Source organism: Ochotona princeps, chromosome 3 (genome assembly GCF_030435755.1).
Source record: "Ochotona princeps isolate mOchPri1 chromosome 3, mOchPri1.hap1, whole genome shotgun sequence".
Taxonomy (NCBI): Eukaryota; Metazoa; Chordata; class Mammalia; order Lagomorpha; family Ochotonidae; genus Ochotona; species Ochotona princeps.
In genome coordinates, this window is record NC_080834.1 from 34,933,302 (window position 1) to 34,955,932 (window position 22,631).

A 22,631-nucleotide genomic window follows, 5' to 3' on the forward strand; every position below is an offset into this window, starting at 1 on the left:
GGATGCTGATGCTGCAGGTGGATGTCTAGCTTGCTGAGTCACTGTGCCAGCCTCGAGGCTGAGCATTTGAGGCACCAGGACTCAGGGCTGTGGGGGGTATGGCCCGAGTAGCGGCTGGCACTTCTGGGTGGTTTAATGGGAGCCACACAACATTCACTGCACCTGTGCAACCAACCGCTGGCACTTCCCACAGTCTCCAAAATGAAAACTCCTGTTTCCAGTGACATCATTCTTTTTCCCCCCTCACTAGGAGGTTTTCTCCCTGGCTCCACCTGCTGTCAATGTGATGACTAAGAGTGCTGGTACCACTCACTGGATATCCTAAACAATACTATCACTTATCTGATGTGAATAAAGGATGGGGGTGGGGTTCTTGAGGGTCTCAGAATGCCAGGAGCCACTGGGGGCTTTTTCCACATGAATTCCTTTTGTGGAAAGGGCCACCGCCAGCCGCCCAGAGGTAAGGGTTGTGGGTGGGAGGAGGGTGGACATGGGGGCTGGCTCTTACCACAAGCGTAGGTAACAGTGAGGTATTTTTTCACTCCTGGCAGACAGGGGCTTCCGAAATGGTGGTTGTTGACAAGGATTTTGCATCTCTGCTTCCCGTAGCACCTTCTGGATAATACGTGTAAAGCTGAGTAAGACAAGCAGTCTGGAAGGCAGGAGACACCAAGAGGCCGGCGTTACCATCCGCACCTGCGCACACGCGGCGTCCGCCCTGCACACCACGCGGCTTCCAGGACTCTCGGCACCTAAATGCATGGCGGGATTGCCAATCACTCCTCTGCGCGCTCTCTGTCAGCCATGAGCATGGGAGGAGCTGGAGCTGGCTTTACTGCTGTGCTTGGTGGAATGCGCTGTGGAAGTCCCCTTGAACTTCTAAGATTGTTCCGAGCAAGGGATCCTGTGTTTGCACCGTGCCCTGAGCCCTGCAAATTTTCTCACCCATCCTGCATCCAGAACGCGCAGAAGGTGTGGAGCCTCGAAGGACCCTTACCACTCTCACGAGTATTTTATTTGTTTGGGAATCTGCCACACGTGAGTACAAGCTTCCACGAAGGACGATTTCTGTCTCTCTCATCAACTAATTCCCACGGCCTGGCCCCGGGTGGAAGCCCCAACAACAGGCAATGAATGAATGACTGGAAGCAGTTAACAAGCATGAGGGTGTGTTTTTCCACAACCTGACACAATGCTGTCAGAATTAGTAAGCAGTACTTAAAACATTTACTTCTATGGTATGATAGAATGGTCATTCTATGAATGATCTCCCGGAAGTTCATGTGGTGGAAACTGAGTTTCCAAGTTCACAAGTCAGTGGTATTGTGAGGTGGAAGCCTTGGTAGATAATAGGATTAAATGGGGTCTTGAGGGGTGGGGGACCCTGTGGTGGTGTTAGTGGTTTCGTAAGTAAAGATGGAAAGAGCCGTCTGATGCACCTGCTCTGTCTCCATCAGGTGATGCCGCTACCAAGTTATAAAGCTGCAAAGAGTACCCACACCCCTTTCCAACTCTTGGTCAGCTTCCAGGGCCATGCACTTGGGCTCCCAGCCCCCAAACTGTGAACCATACATTTCTGTTCTTCATAAACAACCTAGTTGTCAGCTCTTTGGTCCTAGCAACAGAAAACAGGAAGAAAGAGTCCACCTTGTACTATATGTGTGTGTGGGAGCTGCAGAGGCAGAACCAGTATGTGGGAAATAAGGAATGAGTGACAGCAGGGAGTGGTCCAGACGAAAGGTGGTGGGGTCTGAGCACAGACTTGGCTGTGGAAGAAAAGGCACGGGTTGGGTCACAGCACGCAGGAGAGAGAGGAATGGCTGAACACTGAGGCACGTGGGCCAGGAGCACGCGGAGGGCTGGAGTGAGAGCTGCGTGAGCTGGGGGCAGCCAGGCCAGCTGCAGTGAGGGACAGGGAAGGCCACGGCTGGGCTGCCTTCCAGGGCTTAGGACAGGGACAGGATGTCCTGAGAACAAGAGTCAAAGACAGCAAGTGCATGAAAGTGCTGTGGCATATCAGGCTAAGCCTCTGCTTCAGTGCTGGCATTCCATATGAGCACTGGTTCAGGCCCCGACTGCTCCATGTCCAATCCAGCTTCCTGTTAATGTCCTAGGAAAGCAGTGGCAGATGCCCAAGCGTTTGTGCCCCTGCCACCCATATGGAAGAACTGGAAGAAGTTTCTGGCTTTGGCTTGGCACTGGCTGATGCAGCCATTTGGTGAGTGAACCAGCAGGTGAATGATCTCTGTCTCTCTGTAACTCTGACTTTCAAATAAATATTTTATTTAAATGCAATCTTCAAGTGATTTTACAAATTCTAGGAGAGCTTGAAGGATAGAGCTGGGAGTGGAGAAGGAGGCAGATGGTGAGTAACTTGGTGGCTTGGTGATGGGATAAGAGCTATGGGTGTTGTACACTATTAGCACTAGTATGCTGTTAGTTTCAATGTTCCCAGGGACACAATAGGTAGCTTCTAACACATGCGTTCACACCACACACACCCCTCAGCTTTGTGGGTGAGGGAGCAAACCCAGCATGTTCTAGAACCTCACAACATTTGGAGTGGGGTCCCCAAGTGTGTAGGTGGCAGCATAGAGTACAACCCTGGAGGGGCTGGGGGGACTGTGTGGGAGGCTCCTAGTCCTTCAGCTACAGGCCTGGGCCAGGGCAGGGCTGTTTGTGACCGTGAGCAGGGCAGCAGGGCTAGTCAGGGTGAGGCGGCCACTCATACAACATCAAGCGCTGCCTACCCTGGAGATGGGGCATCTTAGAGAGCAGTGAGGTTTGGGGGCGCACTGGGTGGTAGCTGTGCACCAGGGCGTGGGTCCCAGTCAGAGGAAGTCCTGTGTAGGTCTCTCCACTCCCTACAGAGGACGACAGCCAAAGCTTTGTACTTCCCATGTTCCAGAATCTTCCAGTCTTCCCTTCACAGTCAGGCTTCCAGAAAGGTGCCACCCCAGCCTCTGCTGCAGCTCCCACCTCCATTCCTGCTGCAGGCTCCCACACATCCTGGAATGGATTGCTTCCTGAGGACTGCAGGCACTGGTCACAGTCTATGCTATGCCACGGAGGGTAGCCTGTCCCACCTCTTCCCACTCTGGGCATTTCTGGAGGTCTGAACACTCCCACAGGAGGGTCCCTCATCAACCTTGACTCCCTGGTGCCCCCTACTGGGGAGCCACAATCTTTCCCCTATGCTGTGGCTGCTGAACCAAGTCCCACCACCAAACTATAGCCATGGCTGTCTGTCCAGGAACCTCCAGCCCCAGTACTTCATGTCCTTTGCCTGCTCTCCTTCTGCTCCTACCCCACTCCACAGCCCTCCTGTCTGGTGGGTTCTGGCAGGCTGAGGAGCCAGATGGAGGAAATTCTTAAGGGAAAGAAGAGCCATTGGACTTGAAGAGCAAGCATGGAAAGTGAAAGTCGAGGGCATTCCTTGTGCTGCGACTAGGCACCCAGGAGTAGACGGCTGAAGGCAGGGGTAGGTGTGTGACAGGTGAGTCTGCTGCGTTCAGCATGGGCCATGGGAGAGCATGGGTGGGGCTCTAGAAAGATCTGGAAAGGAGGGAGGGTGCCCAATCATGTTTGTGGAGTTAAACAAGCAAACAAAAATCACCAAGGAAGGGAATTTCTGTGCTTTGGCAGAAGCCCATCCCTCCCTGTAGGGTGAGGGAGAATGCAGTGGGTCTGGAAGTGGCAGGGACTCAAGCTTCCTGCAGCGGGGTCAGCTGCTGGGGCACAGAGCGTGTGTGAGCGGGGGGCAGGTTGTTGGGGGGGGTGATGAGCCCAGAGGATGCACTCTGGGTCTTATGGAAGCCAGGTGCCTGTGCGGGGGACTGACTGGGGCTGAAAACACACATGGTTGCACCTGCTCAGAGTGTGGGTGTGAGTGGGGTTGTGGGGGGGACCTACAACCTGGACCACCTTCACAGCCCAGGCCACCCCTGTGGCTGACACAAGGAGATGTGAATGGGCCAGCCCACACACGTCCTCAGAAATCAAGGGTTCCTTTCCCAAGAAAATGAATATATATTCATATTTTACAATTCAGACAGGTCAAAATTGGGGGGGGGCGAACCTCTAGTAAATCCCACTACAAAAACCTCAAAATTAAAATAATGTTTAAGAGCTTGTTCACCTTGATAAAACATCTAGTTACTTTCCTGTGTTTAAGCATCCTTCTCCCTCTGTAAAATGGTACACAGATAACGTCATTATCTATCTCTCTGTATCCTAGTAATTCACCAATTTGCAAGTGGTTTACACATAAGCATTATTCTAAAGAGCTGTACGGCTGTGGACTGACTCTCCTTGCTGGTTCTCCCTGTTGACGGACACTTGATGGTTTTCCGTTTTTGAACGCTGCAGATAAGCAATGCTGTGTGGGACATCTTCGGGCTGCAAGGTGCATGTGAGTGTGATGGGTTCCATGGAAATCCCTGAAAGCAGAGTGCTTTCTCAGGGGGCTTTCAAAATACTGAGAAGCTTGATACAAACTTGCCAAACTGTTCAGGAAAGTTCTGCCAATGCTGGAACTGCAGCAGAGTGGCCTAGAAGTTATATTTTCTTTTTAAAAGACTTTTTTTTATTTGAAAGGCAGAGTTACAGAGAGAGGAGAGAGAGTGTGGCAGAGAGAAAGAGAGAGAGATCTTCAATCCACTGACTTATTCCTTACACGGCTGCAATGACCAGAATGGTCCCAGTATCACTTCTCGGCCATTTGGCTAAGATTAAGTGCAGAACAGGACTGGTCTGAGGCAGCCAGAATGGGACCAGTCCAAAACCACAAGCCAGTATCTTCCTCTGAGTCTCCTGTGTAGGCGCAGGGGCCCAAACACTTGGACCATCCTCTTCTGCTCTCCCAGGCACATTAGCTGGGAGCTAGGTGGGAAGTGGAGCAGTCAGGACTTGAACTGGTGCCCATATGGGACACTGGTATTGCAGGTGGAGACTCAGCTTGCTGCACAGAAGCGCCAGCCCCAGAAGCTGTTTTCTTAGAGTCTGATTGCATTCTTTAAGGCTCAGGGAAGACGGAAACAGAAAACCACTGCCACTTGTAAGACCACAATGCTCTGGGGCCGAGAAAGCCTGGCAGCCAGTGGTGATGTAGAGTGCTTGCCCATCTCAGCCACCCTGGGGCAGGAAAGTCACCTTAGTGAAACAGGCCAGGCAAGTACAGGACGGGTCACTGGGGCCTGACGCAGGTCTGACCACAACTTTGTTGACCTTGAGCTCTCAGCCAACTGCACTATCTTGCTTTTTGTTTATTTTAAAGCAGTTATTTCCTTCCCAGGCTCATCCTGCCTGCATCCTCCCTCCCTTTATAGCAAATTCCCCTCCACCCCCAATACATGTCATAGCAAGGAGTTCAACCCTTCCAAGTCTAAGCTCTTGGCCATTGTCAGCCACTGAAATCACAGCTAATCACCCCTTACGGCCTGTGTTTATGTAGATAATTGGGCTGGCTGCTGTTAAGTGGCCCCAGTCTCGGTAGTGTGGACTCCTAAGGCACCTTGATCTTTTTGGCTAAAGCACCCAGGCCTGCCTGCACTTGGCCCTGGGCCAGCCATGGGCCAGCCTTTGAGGCACCTCATGTGATTTTCTCATTCGCTTATGAAGGAAACAGCAAACTCCCTGGAACCCACCCAGAAATTGTAACTACAGCAGGAATCAGTGGACGCCCAGCCAGAGGAACCTTCTGAAGCTGGTGTGCTCAGCTCCAGGTCCCAAGAAAGCCTTTCAGCTCATGTCCATCGGGAACCCAGATGAGGCCCATCATGGGCACACCAGCCCTCTGCATTCTCTGTGTCTGGCTATGGGCTCTGTTCTGATGGCTCCGACTGCTGGCAGCCTATCTCTGAGAAATGCCTTTCTTCGGCTCAGCAGCCTTGGGTAAATCTAGGAAGCAGCGGGACAGGAAAATGGCCCTTTCTGACCGGCTTGCTCATTCACCTGTCTGCTTCTTCCCTAGTCGCCCGAGAGCTGTGGTCATCTGTCCTTGAATCGGGCTGCTGGGCTGCTGTAACATGTACCCCACCCCAGATGGCTTCAACAGCAGCAATGCATTTTCTTAGATACTTCTGGAAGCTGCAAGTCCAAGTTTAAGGTGTTGGCAGGGCTGGTTCTTCTGAGGTCTCTCTCTTCTCTCTGCTTGGTTTGTAGATGGCCACCTTCTTACACCTTTGCAGGGTCTCTCTTCCTCTTCTTCTCTCACTCATATCCTCTTTCCCTTTTTCCCTTTCTCATTCTCCCCCTCTCCCATTTATCTAACCTGAAGCCAGGAGTTTCCTCTGAGTCTTCCATATGAATGCAGGTCCCAAGGCTTTGGGCTACACTCCACTGCTTTCCCAGGCCACAAGCAGGGAACTAGATAGGAAGTGGAATATCTAGGATTTGAACCAGTGCTCATATAGGATGCAAGCACTACTACAGGCAGAGGTCTATCCTACTATGCCATGGTGCCGGTCCCTAATCTTCTCTTCTTACAAGAACATTCATCATATTGGACTAGAACCCACACCTATGAACTCAGTTGCACTGAATTACTTTTCTACAGCTTTTACAAACCCTGTCCTTCATCAAGGCCACATTCTGAGATACTGGAGGTACAAACTTCACCATAGAAGCTTGGGGACATGCATGACTTGTGAGGCGAACGTGATAACCGCTACACTACAGAAACAAGTGACATGCATGACTTGTAATAGCCTTCAAGGTGGCCCCAAAGAGCCTCACTTCCTGGGCTTCATGCCTTTGTACAGTCTCCATAGTGAGCAGAGTTGATCTATGTAACCCACTGGGGGCACAGTGAAGGTCTCTGAGTACACAGTTTTCACCCAATTTTCCCCATCAGTCTCTGGAAAAAACCAGCTATCAGGCCTTGAGCACCTGGAGAAGAGCCAGCTGGGGGAAGAACAGAACTTCCTGCCAAGACCAGCACCAAATCATGAGTCCATGAGTCGCCCCCCCGGGAGAACCAGTCCCCCACTGACAGCAGCCCCAGCCAACACCTGTGGCCCCAAGCAGGAGACCCTGTGAGACCACCCTGCCCTAAGCAGCATCTGCCAGGTTCATCCAGTGTTGAATCCCCATCCCACAGAAACAAGAGACGAGACAGACTTGACCTCAAGCTGTCCATTTGGGAACCTGTTGCCACACAGCTACAAAAGATGAACACCAGCTAAGCACCCGGAAGCACGTGGCTGGGTTACATCAATTAAAACAACCCCTCAAATCAGTAGGAGTGGCCTTGGGACTGGGCACTGGGCATGAGTTGGCAAACACTTGAGGGGAGAGCTATGAAAAGCCTGAGGGTCCTGTGTCAGCCAGCTTTCTACCCTGAAGCCGAGATGTCTACAGCGCAGAACTCCCAAAGGTCTTCCTGGCCACTGAGCTGTGAGCAGCTGTCTTTCTCTGCCCCATTGTGCCATGCAATGGGTGTGAGAAAGATGAGGGTGTTTTGTGAGACCCATGCAGGTCTCCACTGCACCTGCTTCCTCATGGCTGGGTCTGACCTGAGACATTGCAGGTGGAACATGGTGGGGGTATTGGATGCAGAATGCTGTGACGTGGGCCGCCTTCTTATGGAGCCAGCACCCAGGGGCTATTTAGAGGCAAGTGGAATGCCCTCCTGCCCTGAGGCAGGTAGGGACAGGTGGCGCTGAGACTGCCTCTGGGGTCCAATGGTGTCACATCTACAACTCAGGTGAAGGCACATAGGTCCCCCTCAACACACACACACCCTGAACCCACCGGGTGACTTACTCCCTGTATGACACAGAAGCAAAGAAGGGAGCAGCCCTGCATATCAAACCCAAACTACAAATCCAATAAAAAAAAAATACAGTCATTCCCTCTCACTCAGTTTTGCTTTCTCCTGCTTCAGTTACTCATGATCTATCATGGAAAGATGTAACGTGGATAATTCTCAAAATAAGTAACTCCAAGAGTTGTGCGCTCTCGGAGAAGGGTGATGACGTCACAGGCTGCCCCACTCCCTCCCACTCGACAGGTGAATTTCCCTTCTGCACAAGCAAAGCGCTAGTCACTTAATTATCAGATGAACTACATTGTTGCAGTCCCGGGATGCTTGTGCTGCAACCTCACATAGCAACCTAAGGCTGCATCACAGGGCCTGCCTGCCTCACATCATCCTGCCCACACTGGGTCATCCCACCAGGTCACAGCACACTGAGTTGGCTTTGAGAGTGAGACCACATTCACAGAACTCTTACTGCGGTCTACTGTTATATTGGCCCTATTTTGTTGTTGGTTATGATTTGATCATCTCTTACTGTACCTAACCTATACATTAAACTTTATCATAGGCATGATTGTATGGGAATAAAGATGTATTATACAAAGGGGACCTCAAAAAGTTCATGGAAAGTGGAACTAAAAGATAGCATGGGGGCCAGCATTGCAGCTTAGTGGGGTTAAGTTGCCATCTGCCTGTGACACTGGCAACCGCTGTGGGTGCAGTTTGAGTCTCAGTTGCTCCACTTCTGATTCAGGTCCCTGCTGGAAAAACAGTGGGATGGTACGAGTGTCTGGGCCTTGCTGTCTGCAAGAAAACCCTAAATGAAGATCCTGGCTTCTGCCTGGTCCAGCCCTGGCCACAGTGACCAACTGGGGGATGAACCAGCAAATGAAAAATCCTCCTTCTCTCTCTTTCTTTCTCTCTTCTCCCCTTCCTCTATCTCTCCCTCTTTCTCTGCAACTAGGCCTTTCAAATAAATACATCTTTAAAAACCATGTAAATTTTTCAGAAACTGTTTGAAGTCTCTTCCTCTAGGACTCCAGCATCCCTGGGAGCCCCAGATGCATCTACTACAGAGACAGCCTTGGGCTGCGGGAGGAGAATCCCGACAGCAGGAAGAGCTTGCAAAGAGCTACTGGCTCTACTCTGCTGCAAGCCCATCACATTTAGTAAAATTAAGCAAATAGAGATCCCAAGGGTAAACGGCTAGAGAGAGAATGAGAGCTACCAGAACAGGAACCAGAACCAAGGCAAGATCACTGCAGACATCATTAAAGAACCACATTAAGGCTCCTGAATTGGAAACACTCTGAAAATCTGTACCAGAAGAACTGCCAGGGTCGTTTGGGCTTCCTCCGCTGCGCCACCATTTATACAGATAACCCGGTACAGAAAGCTTTTTGGAAAGCACTCTGATGATGCATACGGAAAAACATAAACATCCCAGTGCCTTCTCTTGATGTGAAACTTCTGGGAATTGATCCCAGGGAAAACAATCCCAAAGAAAGCACAGGCTACAAGCACAAGCTTGTGTTAGGTATACTAATTGAAAACTGGAAGCCACAACAACAAAATCCAGCCATTAGGGAACAGGTATGTAAGTTGGGAAACCTATCCCTTTAATGAGGTGTCACGAAGTGATGGACACTGGTGGGATCTGATTGACCAGCTGCGGAACACCCCTGCTATAAATCTGCAGATAGCGATGAGCCTGCATTCGAATTGCCATTACGTACAACCATGCTCAACCCTACACCCGAACTTGGATGCAATGCAGAAAAATCACTATCTTCTCCTTTGCTGGGTAAACTGTGGGGCTGTTCTCACGTGTGTGTGCAGAGCCATCACAACAATGATAATGATGATGAAGAAGAAGATGACAGTGGTGGTATTTTAGTGGTAGCATCTGAATGACAAAGCCATGCTCAGCTGCTGTGCAAACTGTAGGGGTCCCTAAACATTTAAAGATTCAGCAAGATCTTCGGAGATGCTTCCACACAGCCAGAAGCGTGTGAGGGTGGGCTGTGTCACACGCATCCCATGCCGCCCCCAATGAGAAGTTCCAGGGTTCCCACTGCTGTGCACCCTTCCAAGCCACCCTCCACAGCCACCCTACCAGACTCACGCCAGCTTAACTCTCTGGTTAAGAGTTAATAGATCTTGTCTGTCTTCCAAGCACTGTGGCTGGGCTGCCGGGATGCCTGGGAACACACACTGGCAGTGTGGCCCGGATGTGGCCTGTAGGCATGTTTTGTTTGGCTCACATAGTGTTTTAGAAGTTGGAACAGTTCACTTAGAAAAAATGAAACTAAACATTTCCAGCATGTCATGGGAGACTAAAAGCTGTGACAACACCAGATCCATATTCCCAAGCTATGGGAACCATCTGCGCCCCTGCAGGGGCCCGGTGGGGTGTTCCTTACAGGGGCCCTGATTCATGTATATACTCCCAGGTTCCCATGGTCACCCATTTTGTACCAGGTACTGCTCCAGCTGCTGGGTTAGGAATTCTACAAACATTGGGTTCCAGAGAGCCTACATGGGCAAGGAGGACCACACTGGCAGGTGGCTGGGGCAAGCTCTCTGAGGTGTGGATGAGAACAATTCAGGCTAAAGAATAAATTTGTGTAAAAGCTCAGAGATGGGGGGCAGAAGGGACAAAGCACAGCTGGAGACCAGATGTGGTCTTGTCATCAGTGGTGGGAAGTGTGGTGTTTGGCATGGAGTGATGTGATCCAGCCCACTCAAATGAAATCCTCCTGCTACTTCACTGGACAGCCCCAAGGGCTCCAGGTGAGGGATGCCCTGAGTGGGCTGGGAGCCAAGTGGCCTGCTGAGAGGTAGTGCTGCTGGCAGCCTGCAGGGAGTGGATGAGGAGCAGGTGCAGGACAAGTGTCAAGAACGTGCTTTTCCGATCAGGGAACATGCTGACAGGTTCCAACAAGAGGAACAATCTGGTGATTTTGTGGAGAGAACATACCGTGTGCTGCTTAAACCCATACGTGTGGTTCCTGTGGGCCCAAGAGCAAAAAATGGCCTTGCATTTAGTGCAGCAGAGAGAACGCCTCAGCATGGGACCACCCAAGATTCAGATAGACACTACCCAAAAATTATGTCGCTAAGCAACTTTGGTTGTTGAGCGCACATCGTCTTGTATAAGCAAAGGGGCCACAGTGTCATAATGTGGAGTTACTGTTGTAGCTGCTGTCTTGTCTGTGACTGTACATGTGTAGTTCTGCCCTGTAGGTGCCCCCTGAAAGTTGGGAGCATGGCTGAAGCTTCCTTGGGAAGCTGAGAGTCACAATGAGCTGGGAGTCCTCCCATGCCCTATGATGCGACAAAGCACGGGGCTGCAGGAGCTCTAGAAATTTGGGCTGGTGTGTTGGCTCAACTAGCTAATTCTCCACCTGCAAGAGCCAGGATCCCATATAGGTACTGGTTCGAGTCCTGGCTGCTCCACTTCCCATCCAGCTCTCTGCTTGTGACCTGGGAGGGCTGCTGCTCCGGCTCAGAAACCAGATCAATCCAGCAAGCCCCGCGGGACACTAAGAAGGGCAGTGAGGAGGGCCCTGGGAACCCTGGAAGGGAAGCCAGCCTGGAAAGGGGAGACACCTGGAGTGGTGCAGGTGTTGTTAGCCTTCTCCTAACACAGGGGCAGCGAGCAGGGAGAGAGACCCCAGCAGCCTCTCCTGTACACTTGAGCTCTTGCCTAGGTTACTCCTAACGCTGCCTGAGTGCAAGGAGAGTTGTTAGCCTGAGTCATTTATAGAAAGTGGCAAAGACAAAAGTCTGCACCTGTTGGGTACAGATGTGATGTGTCCGTGGTTGATGAGTCTATGGATACAGACTGACCACTGCATCAAGTCATTACAGACTTCCCTCTGTCCAGGGCTGAAAGTCATCTCCACCAAGCAGGTAGCTTCTGTCTGAGTCCGCTGGTGCCTTCCCTGCACCTTAATCTTGCACATATCAGGCTCAATCACAGCGTGGTGCGGCCGACTGCACAACTTACAAATGTGGGAAGGTGATCTTGGAGACGCTCCTGCCTGCGATGTGGCAGTCCCTCTCTGGCCTTGCCCTTCCCTCTAAGGCAGGTATCTGCCGCCAGCATGGCTTCCTTCCTATACCCTGATTATAACCGGGTGACAACACCTACCAAACGGGGGGAGCCACCCAGCCTGTGAGGCGCAGACATCCCTCTCCTGGGTCCTCCTGCCATAGGTCGCGGAGTAGATGTTGAGAAACTTGGACTCATGACAGTGAAGCTTCAGCTCCTGGTCTTCACACACTGTTTTGTTTTTTAATTCATCTGCAACAAACACAGACAGCACCATCAGCTTCCTTCCAAAGAAGTAGGCAAGCCCTGCGTCCCCACTGGACAAACACAGTCAGTTCATCCCACACTCTACCCCGGAGACTAGGGCCTAGGAAGGGGAGACTACCAGGATGCCCCAGCCAGCCTTGGGGAGCCTCTTCGGGAAGAAGATGTGTCCCATCGAGAGACAGCACAGGTAAACCTGACCCTGAACTCCACAACTTGCTTCCCCATTGGGGAGTTTAAAGAGAACAAGATAATTTGAAAGCAAACCCTGCCCCATCAAGAATTGCTGCTTACGGCTGGTGCCACTGCATGATAGAGTAATTCTCCATTTGCAGCCCTGGTGTCCCATACAGGTGCTGGTTCATGTCCTGGCTGCTCTACTTCTGATCCAGCTCCCTACTTACGGCCTGGGAAAGCACAGGAAGATGGTTCAAGCCCTTGGATCCCTGTACCCATGTGGGAGATCTGGAAGAAGCTCTTGGCTTCTGCCATCAAATTGTCCTGGCTGTGGCTGTGGTAACCATTTGGGGGAGTGAACCAGTGTGTGGAAGATCTGTGTTTCTCCTTCTATTTCTGTAACTCTACCTTTTCAATAATAATGAAAATTTTTCAAAAAAAAATTAGGGTCCGTTGTTGTGGGTTAGCCACCATCTGTGATACCAATATCCTGTACGAGTAGCAGTTTGAGTCCTGGCTGCTCTGCTTGTGATCCAGCTCCCTGCTGACATGGCTGGGAAGGTGGCATGTGTGCTGGGCCCTGCCACCCAATGTGTGACCCAGATGGAATTCTGTATCTTCTCTCTGTACGTCTGACTTTCCAAGAAAAATAAATAAATCTTTAAAAATTCTATGTATGTATCTGAGATGTTGAATTATTATTATCGCTGAGTTGCAACAACAGCTTGAAGGCTCCTGCCTTACGAAGTGTGGAAAGGGTGAGTAGCACACACTGGGGCTGCAGGGCTGGAGCCCTGGGCCTAGATGAGTAGCACACACTGGGGCTGCAGGGCTGGAGCCCTGGGCCTAGAGTCAATGGCACCTGAACTCCAAATTTAACAGGTGAAAGAAAGGAACCAATATTGTGACATAACAGGTTAAGCCAACACCTGCAATACCAGCGTCCCATATGGCACCTGTTCCAGTCCCAGCTGCTTCACGTCCCACTAGCTCCCTGCCAATGTGTCTGGGAAAGCAGCAAAACTTGGCCTAAGTTCTTGGGCCCCTGCACCCACATAGAAGACCTTGAAGGACTTCCTGTCTCTTGGCTTTGGACTAGCTCTGCCTCAGCCATTACAGCCATTTGGGGAGTCAACGAGTGGATGGGAGATGCTTTCTCTCTCTCTCTCTGTTTCTCCTTTCTCTGTAATTCTGACTCAAATAGATTAAAAAAAATCTAAGGTGAAAGAAAGTGATTTCCAAATATAAAGCACATCTTTCTGAAAGTGGCCAATTCCCACAACTTTCTACCAAAAACAGAGAGAGCAGGAATGAGGCCAAACTTGAACTGCACGAGGGAAAGCTTTTGGGGACATCATGATGACCACCAGCTTCAGTGATGCTGGTCTGTAACACAACAGTTTCCCTCTCTCCAACTGTAGCCACTCAAGGTCAATGGCAGTCCAAAAATATCAAATGCAAAATTGCAGAAAGAAATCATTCACACCTTTTACATCACCTGCCTTTCTGAGCAGCATGATGAAATCTCTCATCACCCCTCTCTGACCTGGCCAGGACATGAGTCTCCCCTTGGTCCAGCGTATCTACACTGCATATGCTACCTGCCTGGTCACTTACCAGTTAGTGGTTACCAGAGCGACTGTCAGATTGTGTTCACACAATCCTTATTTCCGTTGATGAGGGTCTCAGAGTGGTGATGCTGCTGGTTTTATTGTATTCCTCACCTGTTTTATTACTGGGCTCTATTGTTGATCATTTATGATGACTAACTGACCAATAAGTCTTTATCCTAGACACACAGGAAGAGGAGAAACAGATACACAGGACAAACTTTCTGGAACCCCGAGGGGGACTTGGAACGCATCCTGTGCGGATCAGGAGCACAGCTGGGTGTGATCATGGCGGCGCAAGCCCATCCCAGGAGCCCAGAGTGGACGACAGGCTCACATCAAGCCCATGGTCTCTAATCCAGAAAGGCCCACTTCACCGAGGGAAAATGAGAGCGCCGGCCAAGTACAGGTTCTGGAGGCTCCAGCCCCACCCGCGCGCCACACAGCTGAGACCTGGAGCCGTGCGAAGCTGTGTTTTGTTTCTCTAAAAGCAGCAGAGTCTGACCCGGTCTTCGCAGGGCTGGACTCTTTCAAATGAGTCACATCCGCCCTGGTGCAGGCTCCCCAGATCGTGCGCAAGCGGCTGGGTCCCAACAAAGCTGCGAAACCTTGCCTGACTTCAAAGGGCCTGAGTGAAGGCTGCGCTTGAGTGCAGAAAAGAGGGCGTGAGCTGGCCACCAGCTGAGTTGACGCACCTTCCGACCTTCCGACAGCACGGATGGCAGGCTAGCTCTGGGATGCCTTGTAGCTGCTGAGCTGGTCGGAAAGCCGGGAGGGAAAAGGCGGGACGAAACTGAGCTTTATCTCAGTGAGCTGGGGACTTTTTGAGCAGGAACGCTTTTTTCTTTTTCTTTTGGTCGGAATTTTAAAATATTATACTTTTTAAATACACATTGTGAAATGCATCTAATAGTGACATCGCTTTGACTAAAACCCATTCATTGTAAGGAGACTGGATGCCAGCTATAATCCACCCAGGGTAACCCAGCACCTGCCTGCAAAACCTCCAGCGATTTTGTCCCCAGATTATGGGCAAATCACCTCCTAGAACAGACAGGGCCTGAGCGTGTCTCATTACATACTCCTGGGCTACTGTTGAATCACTGGGTTCCCTGGGAATATGCTAACTCACGGTCACTCGAGAGTGACATTTCTGGATTCAAGAAAAACAACGGGACGGCTAACATAACTGCTGCTTTTCTCAGAGAATGAAAACTTGTTTCAGAGTCGGGTTGGGGTTCTCAGTTGGTGTTGGCTTAGAGGAGGAGTGGGCAGCTTTCCCAGAGGGGGGTAACCGGCACTCTGTGGGCTTAGCCCTGGAGGGGACAGAGTGGGGGGCGGGTAGCAGGTGCGTGGGAAGGCAGGACCATGCCTCAGTGTAAATGACACCAGCCTTGAAGTTCTCCCTCTTAACTCTTAACAAGTGCATGTGTCCTCCCAGATGCTCCCTTGCCTTAGCAGGGGGTCGCATCTCCACAGACTCATTGCCAAGTGAAAACACCTAAGCTTAGAATGTGTTGGATGCAGTTGCTGTACCAGCTGTGCTACCCAACCCACAACGCTCACAGCCGAGCACCGGATGTACACCCTTCTGACTGCTGCTGCCAACTGTGTGAAAGAGGATGGAATGGTATTTCACTGGCCTGAGGAAAAAGACACAAATTCAAAATGTGAAGTACAGGTGCCACTGGACCGCTCAGCACTTTGGCGCCACGGGTCAAGTTGGAGACACCCACGTCTGTCTCTCCTAAGCATGAGACCATCCGGGAATGAATGAGTGATGATCAGCAGTGTATTCCAATGTCAGAGCGGGCTGACATCAGGTGGCGGTCATTTTGTGCTCTTACCTTCTCGACAGACAATATACCCTACCTTGTCTGCACCCAGACCACACCACTCCCTCCCACCCTGGCTTCCACCTCGGTCTATCATTCTCAGCCTGAGCTAGGATTCCTTGAGCCAGCTCCAAGGACTCACACACCAGCGCCCGCTGACTGGCCTCAGCTCCCTGACAGCTCCTTGACAAGCATTTCCCTTGCAGCGCTGTCATGTTAGCCTGACAGTGGCCCTGGGCAGAAACGTCACAGTCTTTCACTTTCACAACTGGTGTCAGAGCCGCAGCAAAGTTCCTGCTGCCTCCTCATGGCCCAAGGTCACACTGCAACTGACCATGTCTGCCCATTTCCTGAGTGTAAATATCTCCACCAAAGTCAAGTTCATAGAACCTGGGTTGAGCCATGAGGAGCTGAGGTTAAGTGACTCTCACAGTAAAACTTGGCTCTGGGCACCCCTGGGGCACTGAGGCAGCAGGCAGGGGAGGCTTGGGCCAATCCATGTCCTGCATGGCCTGGAGCTGGGAGCAAAGGAGCCCCAGGAGAGGGGAGGACGTGGAGACCACGTCACTGACCCCCGTGTTTGATGGCCTCAATGGGACCACCTGCCAGGCCTGCTGCAGGCTGCCAAGGGCCTGGTTGCCCACGGGTGCTGCTCCCCATCCGTCCTCCATGGGCAGGCCCCGGGGCTTTACAACCTCATCATAACTCTTTGCTGAAGATGCTCCCCCAAGCTCTTTGCCACCAGGGCCAGTTCTGCCCCAGCTTCTGGCCTGAGCTCTGTCCAGCTCCTCTCCTCCAGCCACCCCTTCACTGTCTGTACCTGTACCCCCTGCGCTCATAAGCCACAGGCTGTGTGGGGAGTGCACTTTCTGTGTCCCCAGCCCTACCTTCTCAGCATCACCATGGCTTCCTTCAGAAATCTCTGCCGATTCTCCAAACGAGACTAATCCCTCCCAGGAGCTCCTTGCAAAGAGCCGAACAGGTGTCTCTCTGTGGGAGCCCCGTCTCCGCCCAACAGTTTATGCATACTTCTGTGATCCCACAGAAACGGAAGGCCTCCTAGACTGTACAGTCTGGTTAGTTAGGATGTGCTTGCCTGTGTTTCCCCAGGGCTGAATGCAGCACCTGGCCCCGGCGAGGTGAGCATTGCGCCACATACACGCCCTGTGCACCTGACACTCTGGAATGACAATGGTCAAGGGTAGTGTCCCTGTGCTCAAGATTCTTACACTCTGATGGGGATAGGAGGTTACAGAGGAGCCCCAAGGCAAGATGCTGTGATCAAGAAGGGTGAGGACACAAGGTTGGGGCGGGGTCATCATTCAAGCATTTGGATAGACAAGGCAAATCTCTTTGCAAAGGGGGCAGAAACTAAAGCATAAGAAGAACAGACAGGGGATGACCCATTCATGTTTCAATATTGCAAGGTGGCCAGGAGAGGGTGTTGCACCTGCTCAGGACAGAGAGACCCTGCAGGACACCCCTGACCCAACACCTGGTAAAGCAGGCACTTAGCCCTGTGTGCAGAAAGAAAATGAAGATGCCACCTGCATGCTGTGGTCAGGAGGCTGAGGCCCAGCAGCCACGGAGCCAGGGCCCAGACAGCTTTACGAGGACCAATGGCTGGGGTTTCCCTACTTTTTATTATGCAAAATGTCAAACATACAAGAAAAGGAAAGACTAGCACAAGAAAGAGTTAGAGTCCCCCAGTTGCTAATATTTGAAACAAGGGCCACTTTAAAAAGGGGGTGGGTTTTCTATGTTCATGGGAGGAGAGAAGAAGGCAAAGCTAAGAACAGCCAAGGTGCTCTCGCTCTCAGTCCTGGAGACCCAGCCTGGAGGGACACCTGGGGGAGCTCTGGATGAATGTCCCTGGGATCTGTGGGCAGAGGCAGTAGCTGGTAACAGCTTCTAGAGGCTGCTCTAGGGAGGGAGGGCCAATCATCATTCCGCCAGAGCACAGTGGGTGATTGTGAGCATGTGTGATGTGTGGGGTAAGGTTGAGTGTGCATGTGCAAGTGAGTGTGTGGGTGTGAGCATATGGATACGTGTGAGGGGATATGACACCATAAGGCACAATGGTATGTGTGACAGTTTACGCAATGGTGTGTTATGTCAAGGTGTGTGTACAACTGGCTCGCATGTTGTACAAAGGTGTATGTGATGACCTGTGTATCCATTGAGCATGTAGCGTGACAGTGTATGTGTGAGTGTGTGTGACTACCATGCATGTTGGATGATAGTGTATGTGTGTGTGATAGTGAGCATGTCCATTGTGTACGTGGTGTGACCGTGTGTAGCTACCATGTGTTCTATGAAGGCAGGCATCTGACCACATGTGTGTCATGCATGTGGTATAATAGCATGCATGCACACGCATGCATGTGGGTGTCTGAGTGTGTGAGTGAGTGTGACTGCACATGCACAGTCAACCAGTGCCACAGAGACCTGGGTAGTCAGTGAAAGCCACAAGACCTAGGGCACCAGGGTCTCAGGAATGCTGGGCTCAGACAAGAATGGTCGGGGAACTAAAGCCAAAAATGGGTTGTGCTGGGATGCAGGGAGAACTTGAAAAATGGTTGCCGCTTGGGTTTTGGTTCGTAATTGTTGTCATTTTCTAGAGATTTATTTTTATGTGAAAGCTAGATTTACAGAGAGAGAAAAAACAGAGTGAAGATAGTTCCATCTTCTGGTTCACTCCTCAAATGGCTGCAAAAACTGGAGCTGAATTGGTCCAAAGCCAGGACCCAGGGGTTTCTTCTGGGTGTTCCAGAAGGGTTGAGGAACTCACGGACATGGACCAGCCTTCATTGCTTATCCAGGACATTAACAGGGAGCCAGACTGTCCCCATGGAATGCCAGCACCTCATGTGGAGGCTTAACCTACTATGCCATAGCACCATCACTACTGTCATTTCTTTTCAACCAGTTGTCTGGGCTGCTGTGATGCTGTGGCCCAGCATGTGATGTGTGCCTCTCAGGAAGCCCTTCACTCTGGGAGGTATGGCCCAGTCCCTAGGGTGAGGTTATTTCTGGTGAGCAACAGGCTAATCACAAAGACCTGTGCACCCTGGAATGACCATGAGGGTCCATAGCGAAAAGTAGAACAATCAGAATAAAAGGCATTGCTCAGCCATGTCCTCTCTCACTCTCTGAGGGAGCAAACCCAGTCCATGACAGCCTGGCCAGCACTGAAAATGGGAGAAGCAGCTCCTGAGGGTCAGAGCCAGTGGCTCAGGTGGCATCTGCTCTCCCGATCCTCTAGGACAAAGGGCACACAGCAAAGCAGCCTGGGAAAGCAGCACTGGGTGTTCATTCTGAGGAGCCCTGGATGCAGTCTCCCCACTCCTGACGGTTCCAGCATCAGGAAGGATGTTTTACCTTCAGGCACCTGCAGGGAAGCATGCGCATGTGTGCACACACCATCAACCTCTGGCTCTCTTCCCGCCCCCCCAAGCTGACTCTGCATGTACCCGGATAGTCCTAGGAACCTCTCCTGTTGACCAGCGGGTGACTGCATCTGCAGTGTGCAGGACTCAGAGAAGAGCATCCCAAGCCTACGGTCCAATCCCCGGTGGAAGTTACTTACTAGGTTGGCATTTAAAGGAGACCAGCAGGTATTTATTGCTTCCTGGACAAAGGTCAGGTCCAAAGACACGGCTATTGACCAGAAGGTGGCAGGCCCGCTGGTTCTGGCACTCATCCAGCACCTTCTAGAAGGAGGGGACAGGAAAAGGCACAGGCTTGAGAACAGCATACCATGTGCTATGTCCACCAGACCCCATACCCAAACTGCGCTGGGCTGTGGGGAGGGAGAGGTGAGGACGCCTCACTGCCTGGCTGGAGCACATGCGTGAGGGTGACAGGGTAGCCCCTGGCCCCCTGCCTTCCCCTGGGGGTGGAGGGCTGGTGGAAGCCCAGCAGGAAGCAGCTGCATGGCTGGCATTGCTGCTGAGGCCTTTGACAGGAGCAAGGCATTGTGGGGGTTCGGGGGACACAGATGAGATCAGGGTACCTGCTGGTATTATCCAGGGGCCCTTAAGGAGGCTCCCCTAGCTGCCTAGCTCAGCAGGCCATGGCGGCCAGGAGTCACGGTCATGGCTCCTTATCCTTTTAAGTAGCCAGCTGGATCCAGGGCATGGTCTGGGAATTCAAGTCCTTGTCAGCTCACGGCCTTCCACCCCGGCCAACACGAAGCCGATTCTTGCCCTGACCAAGACTCTACAGGTCCTCTGTTCCCTGGTAGAGTGATGTTCTTTCTTCTTCTTCTTCTTCTTCTTCTTCTTCTTCTTCTTCTTCTTCTTCTTCTTCTCCTTCTCCTTCTCCTTCTCCTTCTCCTTCTCCTTCTCCTTCTCCTTCTCCTTCTCCTTCTCCTCCTCCTCCTCCTCCTCCTCCTCCTCCTCCTCCTCCTCCTCCTCCTCCTCCTTCTTCTTCTTCTTCTTCTCCTTCTCCTTCTCCTTCTCCTTCTCCTTCTCCTTCTCCTCCTCCTCCTCCTCCTCCTCCTCCTTCTCCTCCTCCTCCTCCTTCTTCTTCTTCTTCTTCTTAAGGCAGATTTACAGAGAGAAGAGGAGACAGAAAGAAATGTCTTCTGTCTGCTGGTTCACTCCCCATGTAGCCAAAACAGCCAGAACTGAGCTGATCTGAAGCCAGCAGCTTCTTCCAGGTATTTCATACAGGTGCAGGGTCCTATGACTTTGGGCCATCCTCTACTGCTTCCCCAGGCCACAAGCAGGGAGCTGGATGGGAAGTGAAGCAGCTAGGGCATAAACCAGCACCCATATGGGATCCTAGTGTTTGAAGGGGGATTAATTGATTGAGTTTTTGTGCTGGGTCCTAGAGTGACATTCTTAGCCAAAAACCATTGAGCACTGGGTTTAAAAGCTTTCCTTGAACCTCCTCTCCCTCTCCCCATCTCCCTCCTGCTGTTGTCCCGGAGACACCCTTATCTGTTTGTGAAACTGCCCTGTGGCCACTGCTGGACCTAGCCCCCATGGGCCCATGTATGGACCAGCACTTGTGTCTGTGCAGGTTCCCGCCATTCCCAGTCAAAACCAGCACGGCCCATGACAAACACAGATGCCCTGGGCTTGCCTACAGAAACTAGGGCCTCCAAGGGGCCATGCTCCCAGAGAGTCAGGAAAGGGTTAGGTGTCCCCCCACTCCCTAGGTGTCAGCCCATCCTCAGGCCTGGGGCAGATGCATGTCCACCAGGAAGAATGTTCAGACAGGGGACCAGTGTTGTAGTACAGCATGTGAAGCTGCTACATGTAATGCCAGCATTGCACATGAACACTTGCTTGAGTTCTGGCTACTCGGCTTCTGACCCAGCTTCCTGTTCAAGCTCCTGGGAAGGCAGCAGAGGATGGTCCAAGCAGCTGGGCTCCTGCAGTCCACATGGGAGACCTAGATGGAGTTCCAGGCTCCTGGCTTCAGCCTGGCCTACGCCTGCCATTGCAGTCATTCAGGGAGTGAATCAGCAGATGGGAGATCTCTCTCTCTCTCCCCACTTTCAAATAAATAATGGTTAAAATGCCCAGGGAGACTCCTTGGGTCTTGAGGCGGCATGAGGCCAAGGGTTCTGTTAAAGTAAGTCAACCCTCACAAGTCCCTGGTCGGCTCCATGCTGCCAAGCCGGGCAGGGCTGTGTGCTAACTGTGTGGTGGGAAGTGCAGAGCAGGGTGGGGGTTGGCAGAAACCTCCTATGTTCATGGATGTCAGTGTCTTCCTGTCTTCAGGAAGCACCTCGTCTGGGCTCCTGGGGGACCGCAAACCACCCCTCCAAGGGCAGGACTCTTGATTTCAGGATGAAAGTTCAGCAGCCCACAAGAAAGTTTCTGGAAAGCAAGCTCTGACCAGCATCACAAACATTAACTTGTAGGACAGATGGAACTCCCATCTCATTCAGGGGTGCCTGGTTGAACTAGCAGGCCAGTTTATGCTTCCCCTAAATAGGCACTCCCACCCTTCGGGCATCGGCCAATGCTCCTTTCCTACACTGGGAGGGCAGGGAGTGGTCTGGGCTCCAGACTGGGCTGGGCAGGAGGTTGGGTAAGGGGACAGGAAAGGCCAACAGGGTTCTAGCTTTTGGAGAGTACTCAACAGCAAGAACTGAGCATAAAGGTGAGGTCCACAGTGCCAGTCACTGCTCAATGCCTGGAGAAACACATCGCCACTCCTCAGGGTGTGGAAGTCACGGCAAAAAATTCACGCAAACGCGTTGCTTTGGGCTGCTTGGTTGGGACACTGGCCAGTCACATGGCTGCCCGGCCTTTGGTTGTCAGAAGAGAGCTGATACACAGTGCCAGAAGCACAAAACTCATTCACAGCTCTATACTATCGGTGATTCTCCTCTTTGGGCCTTAGAGTCCGACACCTTTAAAGCTGGTTGTATTTCTCCTTACTTCTCCTGCTAAATTGATCTCTACCCCTAGTTCCTGTGATTGACAAACTCCAACTCACCCTTCTCTGGCCACCTGCTCTGAAATGCCCTTCCTTCTTCGCAAATGGAACTTGGGAGATGCCTATTTCATTCCACACAGTCATCCTGAGCAACAAGTTGTGCATGTTGAGGAGCCAGAGATGGCACAGCACAAGTTCACTGGCAAATGGAACGTTGCCATCATGGTCTCCTCAAGAATCAAGTGTCTTCCAAATGTGCCAAGCCAGAGGAGCTTACCCAGCACCAGCTTATCATACCATGCCAGGAAGGGATGAATTCAGCAGAGGGTGTCTCCTAATAGCCCCAAAAGATATGACAACGAGTATCTACAGCTGCAGGCAGAAGCAAGCCCTAAGAATGAACAAGACAGATGTTGACATGTCCCTTCCTTGAGTCTGTGAACTCTGTCTGGCAGATACCTGTTGTCCCCAGTGAAATATCCCCCTCCCTTCTGGGGGTACTAAAGGGAGCTGCGGAACCCCCTGCCTCC

The 22,631-nt window shown here is 51.7% G+C and overlaps 1 protein-coding gene across 3 annotated transcripts in view; it reads right to left on the reverse strand.

Annotated features, from left to right (window-relative positions):
• The window catches only part of EVA1C (eva-1 homolog C), a 70,444-nt gene that overhangs the window by 9,341 nt on the left and 38,472 nt on the right, over positions 1-22,631 (reverse strand). For 2 of the 3 annotated variants that reach the window (XM_058661709.1, XM_012927983.2), the window contains exons 3-5: positions 19,292-19,415; positions 11,916-12,068; positions 509-652 (exon numbers count right to left, since the gene is read on the reverse strand). In XM_058661709.1, the coding sequence (XP_058517692.1) occupies positions 509-652; positions 11,916-12,068; positions 19,292-19,415 (421 nt within the window). The remainder of the gene's footprint in view (positions 1-508; positions 653-11,915; positions 12,069-19,291; positions 19,416-22,631) is intronic. The other variant, XM_058661710.1, reaches the window with a different exon arrangement.